The sequence below is a fragment of the Bubalus bubalis genome, chromosome 4 (assembly GCF_019923935.1).
Source record: "Bubalus bubalis isolate 160015118507 breed Murrah chromosome 4, NDDB_SH_1, whole genome shotgun sequence".
Lineage (NCBI taxonomy): Eukaryota > Metazoa > Chordata > Mammalia > Artiodactyla > Bovidae > Bubalus > Bubalus bubalis.
In genome coordinates, this window is record NC_059160.1 from 132258566 (window position 1) to 132266873 (window position 8308).

General features: G+C 38.0%; 1 protein-coding gene across 1 annotated transcript in view; it reads left to right on the plus strand.

Annotated features, from left to right (window-relative positions):
* ZNF37A (zinc finger protein 37A) overlaps positions 1–7814 on the plus strand; it is a 39989-nt gene extending 32175 nt beyond the window's left edge. The window contains 5 exon segments of the mRNA XM_045165532.1: positions 8–92; positions 576–671; positions 5556–5925; positions 5927–6485; positions 6487–7814. Of these exon segments, the coding sequence (XP_045021467.1) occupies positions 8–92; positions 576–671; positions 5556–5925; positions 5927–6485; positions 6487–6885 (1509 nt within the window). The 3' untranslated portion in view covers positions 6886–7814.
* Positions 7815–8308: the final 494 nt, after the last annotated feature.

The following is an 8308-nucleotide window of genomic DNA, read 5'->3' on the forward strand; positions in this document are numbered from 1 at the left end:
CACTCAGGAGGAGTGGCACCACCTGGATCCAGCTCAGAGGATGCTGTATAGGGATGTGATGCTAGAGAACTACAGCCACCTCATCTCAGTGGGTAGGTAGCACTTGTTTCCCACGTAGACTCCCAGTGTACATGTCCTTTCTTACTTATAGAAACTTGTGGGATTTTTGTAGACTAAAATAATACTTAGGTTTGGGATTTAGAGACCAAAGTCAGTTTATCCCTTTTGAGTACCAGAAAGAATGTGTTGTCCTCTGCCCACGCCGAGTCATATCCAACTCTTTGTGACCCCATGGACAATAGTCCCCCAGGCTCTGTCCACGGAATTCTCCAGGTAAGAACACTGGAATGGGTTGCCATTCCCTTCTCCAGGGGATCATCCCAACCCAGGAATCAAACCCGGATCTCCCACATTGCAGGTTGATTCTTTACTTTCTGAGCCACCAGGGGAGCCACCTCTGCCCCATTATAGGATTAAATGAGCCTTCTTTAACTGTATATTCTTTGAAGTACACTGTCATGTTCCTTCAAAGGCCCTGTCCAATTTATTTCAAGTCATATAATCCTCATTAACAGGGTACTGTATCCCTAAGCCAGAAGTGATCCTCAAATTGGAGCAAGGAGAGGAGCCATGGATATTAGAGGAAGAGTGCTCAAGTCAGAGTGTCCCAGGTGAGTGAGTCAGTGGGAGTATAAGCCCCATGCTGTTTAGGAGAAAATAAGATCAAAAAGGGTTAGTTCAGAGATTAAGACCGTTGAAAGGGTCTTCAGGAATCATGTTTTTGTGGCTTTGGACCTTTGAAATGCACATTAACATGGCTCAAGTATTCAGTGTCATTGAATCATGCATATCTTCCCAGTGTCAAAATGGTGGTATCTTTTAAGGTATAAATTATATATTGAGTTAAATGCAAATGTTTAAGCATTCAAGTAAATAAAATAGTCTATACAGAGACACCCATATATCAATCATGATGAACATATGGAACAATTTTTTAATCACCCCAGAAGGCCCCCTGGTGTTGTCCTCCCAGTAACTAACATTGCTCCCCCTTCTACTAGCATAGATCAAGTTTGCCTGTTTTTAACTTCAGATAATTGTAGTCATACAGTATGTACTATATGTAAATCTATGTGCACTATGTATATATTATATAATGTGTCAGCACTGTGTTTGTCATACATGCCGTGTATCAGTAATGTATTGCTTTGCAGTGTTCCATTGTGACTATCCCAGAACTTGTCCCTCCATTCTGTTACTGAAACATAATTGGGGTACATATTTGAAACATACTTGTTTTAAAAGATTTATTTTGAATTTTTCAGTATTTGAAAAATAGTATTACACTTTTTAACTAGTTGATTTACAGTATTAGTTTCAGGTGAACAACATAGTGATTCAATATTTTTTCAAATTATACTCCATTATAAGTTATTACAAGACAATGCATATAATTCTCTGTGCTATACAATATATCCTTGTTGCTTATCTGTTTTATACATAACAGTTTGTATCTCTTAAACCAAACCCCTAATTTGTCCCTCCACCCTTCAGTCTCCCCTTGAGTAACTGTAAGTTTGTTTCCTGTTTTGCATATACACTTATTTTCATAAGATGAGTCAAGAGAACATTGTTTCATGATGATTTTTACAATAAATTCTTTGGTGTTTGGAAAATTTCACCACTGAAGCCATTGGGAAGTTGTGGAGATTTTCAGAGTGTTAAATTGTAGATATTTATTTTTGTCAATATCATAAATACAGTACATATAGTTTCTGGAACAGAATAATGATGAATTATATTTTCTTAATACAAACTACTAACTATGTGGTCTGATGTACCTACTCTCTTGGTGCAGTGAGAGAAAAGCCAGGAGTCCTACTAAAGTTGGTATTGCAGGTGAAGAACACTAACAATGAATCTGAGCAATGTTCTGTAGAAGGGACAGGTAGCACTCCCTCTCCTCTTTTAAGAGACGAGAGAGAAGATTTGGAGTTCTTTCTCTTAACTTTTTGGTAGACAAATTTCTTCAGGGAAAAAGAAGAAAAAAAAAGACCACTTTGTCTCCAGCCTTATACCAAAGATTGCATCAGGGTCCCAGGTTTCAGCACCCCCACTGAAATGGAAATCTCTCTAGCATTCTATCCATATGTAATAAATTACTCTCCCAAATTTAGGTTCCAAGTTTTGTTAATATTCACTCACAAAGTTCTAACTGTAGCAAAGTAAAATAATACTTTGTAGAATCCCACAGTGCCACTTATTTTACTTCTCCATAGGTGACTTCAGGCCAATTTTTCTATATAATGAGCCATTTCTCATTTTGTTTTAGCCTTTAAAATGAAGGTTTTACCTGGCCTAGCTGTACCCAGCTGAAGCAGGATACATTAGTATTTTGCCCACACTGTGCTTTGAACTGCAATGAAGTCAGTGCCACATTTTGCTATCCATACAATTCTGGCCAAATGAAGCTGGTTTAAATGCCTTCTAGGCTGAGGCAGGCTCATGAATCTCTTCAGCTAAATTCAAGAACAAATTTCACACCTCTTTCTAATGGAGTAACCACACTATACGAAAACTGCTTACACACTGCATGTCTGAGGTTTCTTTCATTATCAGGGGCTTGCACAAATATTTGAACATTCTGATAACTATCCCTGTTATCAGAGGGCTCACACTTAGACAAATTAATGCCAGATTTTCACACACATAAACATAATCCCAGATTATGCTTGTCTTTTTTTTTTTAACAGGTTGTCTGGTAGATTCCAAGTGATCCACCCAAAAGTAGGTGCAATAGGCTAGAGACCCATTATCAGCTTCTAATGGGTCCGGCAACAGATTTCAACAGGAACTCATTAGAAAACTCTATTACTTTTCCAAAAGGTATCTCCCAAAGTAGCTCCATCTGAAGTCCACCTTGGTCATGTGGTCTCCTTTGTATACTACCTTCCCTGACAACCTAAGCCTTTTAATGCCCCCAAAGGCAAAAATTATTCATCATGGGAACTTGTTTATCTCGGGTAGTGTAATATTCTAGACATGAACACTAAATTTTCACCCACAAAAACTTCTTTCCCTGATTGAGATGACTTTTTCTAGGGTTTAAGACATACTAATTTATACCATATAGTCTCATGCAGTATCCACAAAACAACACAAAGCTGTTTTTAAAAATTACTCTTTTGAGTGATGTCACTATGGTTATAGTTGAGATATTTGTTTTGTTATTTGCCTTCAATCTACAAGCAGTAAAATCTGTGAACCACCAAATTCCTCTGCCCAACACACCAGGACACCAGAGAGTCCCATACACCTATACATCTAAAGGTGGGTGGGCTGGAACACACAGAGAAGACAGAACTAGGGGAACAGTGAGGAGTGGATGACAGTAGATGAAAAAGCAATTTATGGGGGATAAACAGCTGGGCTTACCTGGAGAAATGTATATTCATTCAACGTTTGTAAAATGATGGCTTAAAAAACTGTCTCAATGATACTTAAACCCTTCAGAACAATAAAAATTATTTTCCGAAGTATACAAACATCTCACACAACTCAACAAAAAATTGGCTGAAGAGCTAAATAGATCTCTCTCCAAAGAATATATCCAGATGGCCAATAGGCACATGAAAAGATGCTCAACATTGCTCATTATTAGGGAAATACAAATCAAAACTACAATGAGGTATTACCTCACACCAGAGAATGGCTACCATCAAAAAGTCTACAAACAATAAATGCTGGAGAGGGTGTGGAGAAAAGGGAACCCTCCTACACTGTTGGTGCAACTATAAATTGATACAGCCCCTATGGGGAACAGTATGGAGGTTCCTTAAAAAATAAAACTACCCTATGATCCAGCAATCCCACTCCTGAGCATGTATTCAGAGAAAACTGTAATTCAAAAAGAAACAGGTACCCCAGGGTTCACTGCAGCAATATTTATAATAGTCAAGACATGGAAGCAACCTGAATGTCCATCAACAGAGAAATGGATAAAGATGTGATACATATATACAATGAAATATTCAGTTCAGTTCAGTCGCTCAGTTGTGTCCAATTCTTTGGGACCCCACGAATCGCAGCACGCCAGGCCTCCCTATTCATCACCAACTCCCAGAGTTCACTCAGACTCACATCCATCAAGTCAGTGGTGCCATCCAGCCATCTCATCCTCTGTCGTCCCCTTTTCCTCCTGCCTCCAATCCCTCCCAGCATCAGGGTCGTTTCCAATGAGTCAACTCTTCACATGAGGTGGCCAAAGATTACTCAGCCATAAAAAGGAAGGGAAATACCACTTTTAGGAATATGGATGGACCTAGATATTATCATATTAAGTAAGTCAGGAAGACAAACACCATATGATACCACTTTTGTTCAGAATCTAAAATACAACACCAACAAGCTTATCTATGAAACAGACGCAGAGAACATACTTGTGACTGCCAAAGGCGAGAGGGATAGGGAAGGGATGCATTGGAAGTTTTGACTTAGCATATAGAAACTGTTATATGTAGAATAAATAACAAGGTCCTATATTCAGTATGCTGTAATAAACTACAATGGAAATGAATATGAAAAAAATATGTAAAACTGAGTCACTTTCCTGTATACCAGAAACTAACACAGCACTGTAAATCAGCTGTATTACAATAAAGTAAAATTATAAATGAGTTTTCACTTAGGACATTAAACTCAAGAATATAGAGAATTATTGGAGAAGAAAATGGCAACCCACTCCAGTGTCCTTTCCAGGAGAATTCCATGGACAGAGGAGCCTGGCAGGCTACAGTCCAGGGGGTTGCAAAAAGTCAGGCATGACTGAGCAACTATCACTCACTCATATAGGATTATAAATAGCAGAGGAGTAAAAACAGGTACACATAACCAAAAAATCATAAGGTTAAAGATAATGAAATTTTAGGACCAGGTTTAGAATTTTATCATTTTCATGGTATACAGAGATGTTGAAACATGTATGTGAAAGCAGGATTGAGATTTATTTGGGGGAAAAGCCAGAAAGGATTGAAACAGGGTTTAATGGTCAGGAGAGGTCCCCTGATGAGTAATTCTGATGTATTATAATAAAGAGAACATATAACAATCCCCCAGTGGAGGAAATGGCAACCTGCTCCAGTATTCTTGCAGAAAATTCCATGGACAGAGGAGCCTGGTGGGCTACAGTCCATGGGGTTGCAAAAAGTTTTTCACGACTGAGCGTGCACATGAGCACACACACACACTAACTAGAATAGAGTTGTGAGTCTGATCCTGTGGCAAGAATGGTTCACTGACATGCTCTTTTGTTGCATATTTTTATTCATCATGAATCAGAGCTAGAAACAGAACTGCAGCATGGGTTTTAGTACTGTTCCTTTATGAATTAGTGCTTTTAGAATATGGACTTGTTGCTCCTAGGTAGAACTGAAAAAGAGATGAAATTGGATGTATACACTGTTGTCATACTCGAGGCATGAAGAGATTAGGACCTAAAATGATCAACTACCTCTAAATATCCTTGTGAACTATTCTTTCTTGTCCCTCTATTTCAGAATTAATTAACAGCAGCAGAAAGAAGTTTGACTTTAACAAAGGTAGAAAATGGTTCCATGATGACAAGCATGAAAGAATTCATTATGGAGAGAAGTCTTATGAATATAATAAAAATGAGAATGGCCTCTGTCTTAATGAAGACTCTGTTCAGCATCAAAAAATTCAAATTTTGGAGCAACCTTTTGAATACAATGCATGTAGGAAAGCTTTCCATGCGAATTCACTCTTTGTTAAACTTAAGAAACCTTACACAGGACAAAACACCTGTGAATACACTGAATACAGAAAAACCTGTGATATTTCACCTCTCATTGCTCAAAGAACACATCCAAAAGAGAATCACTACGAATTTAATGAATGTGGAGAAAATTGAGGACTCCATTCTCTTTGAACATAGTGTTGACCCTTCGAGCCAAAAGTCAGACCTGACTCCAATTCAGACAACCCACTCAATTGACAATATAATTAAATATAATGAATGTGGAACCATAGTCTTTGGTGCACAACAGAGCATACACACAGGAGAAAAACCCTATGAATGTGGAAAAACATTCAACCAGAAATCAGCCCACACAAGACATCAGAGAACCCACACAGGGAAGAAATCCTATGAATGTCATGAATGTGGGAAAAGTTTCTACAAGAATTCAGATCTCATTAAACATCAGAGAATTCATACAGGGGAGAAACCTTATGAATGTCAAGAATGTGGGAAATCCTTCAGTGAAAAGTCAACCCTCACCCAACACCATAGAACACACACAAGGGAGAAACCATATGAATGTCATGAATGTCAGAAGGCCTTCTCATTTAAGTCAGTCCTTACTGTACATCAGAAGACACACACAGGGGAGAAGCCCTATGAATGTTATGAATGTGAGAAGGCCTTCCTAAGAAAATCAGACCTAATTAAACATCAAAGAACTCACAACAGGAGAAAAACCTTACGAATGTAGTGAATGTGGGAAATCTTTCTCTGAGAAGTCAACTCTCGCTAAACATTTGAGAACTCATACAGGTGAGAAGCCCTATGAATGCATTGAATGTGGAAAAAATTTCCGTCAGCAGTCAGCTCTAATTGTTCATCAGAGAACTCATGTAAGACAGAAACCCTATGAATGTAATGAATGTGGAAAATCATTCTGTGAGAAGTAAAAACTCATTGCACATCACAGAACACACACAGGGGAGAAACCCTATGAATGTAATGTTTGCAGAAAATCATTCTATGTGAAGTCAAAACTAACTGTACATCAGAGAACACATTTGAGAAGAAACCCTATAGGTATAATGAGGGAACTCACTCTGGGTGAACTTAACAGTTTATAGAACAAAGAACACCAAGTGGGGAGAAAAATTCGTTAGGATTTTGAGAACACCTTTGGTCTAAAGCCAGTTCTTAAAATACAGCAGATAACTTACAGAGGGGAGCAAATAAATAACTTAGAGAAGGGAGCAAATAATATGAAGATATTCAGGACATAGAAAAATCTTCTACTGTAATTAAGCTCAGAATAGAGAAGACCTATTGGTGAATGAATACAGGGAACCTTCTGCCCAAAACCACACGTCACTAAATATCAGAGAAATCAAGGTAAACCCTCTATCAGTATTTGTAGAAAAGACTTCATCCACAGGCCAGAGAAAATGCACAAACTATAGGAAATTATAGGAAAGCATTTACTTTGAGGTGATACTTTTATTGAAGTTGTGTGAAATGTTTGAAGTAGCATCTCAGTGGACGTCAGACAGTAATTACCAGAAAAATATTTCCGTTTTAAATGGAAAGAAGCTCTAGGTTAAACCTAATCTAAACAATCAGTGAAATGTGGAGAATGTCTGCATTTAGACAGCATTTGTACAGTATGGCCCAATGCTCAGTGTGCTGTTCCTTCCAATTTAAGGTATTAGATGTGAACTGGAATCAGTGGTTGTAAGGAATTCAAATGTTTACTGGCCCTCCTACAGGCCTCCCCACAAGTCTGCCATCAGGGATAAGAAAGGTGTTTTGTCCACCTGTATCAAGAGTTCTGAGTGCAGGTGAAAAAGACAGCATGGCTGATGTGTTGGTAACATTGGGCAGATAAGTAAATGTGTGGAGGATGTTTAAAGTGAAATTCCTCACTGTTGGAAAAGGTATCTGTTAAAATGGAAACAAGCTAGAAAACGTCTTTGAGGGTTAGACTGGACTGTAACTCATATTTTAAATACACAGAAATAGTTATATTAGTGGTTGTGTGTGTGTGTGTGTGTGTTTTATGGATCTGTCAGCTGAGAGGGCCTGAACATACATAGTCTACTACTTTGTATGTAGAAGCTTAATGAAGGACAGAATACTGGCATAATCTCTAAGTATTTCCCCACAAAATACTAATCAGGTATACAAACTGGCAGAATGGATGCAAATATAGACCTGTATATATGCCATCTACAAGAGACCCTCTGTAGACCTAGGGACACATACAGATTGAAAATCAGAGGATTTAAAAAGATATTACATTTAAACCTGAATCAAAAAGAAAGCAGGCATAGCAATAACTCATATCAGATGGAACAGACTTTAAAGAACTTATAAGTAAATACATTACACAATGATCAAGGGAGCAATCCAAGAAAGATACAACAATTAGGAGCATCTCAATACATAAAGTAAATCCTAACAGCCATAAAAGGGGAAATTGGCAGTAACACAATAGTGGGAGACTTTAACACCCCACTTACACCGATGGACAGATCATCCAGACAAAATAAT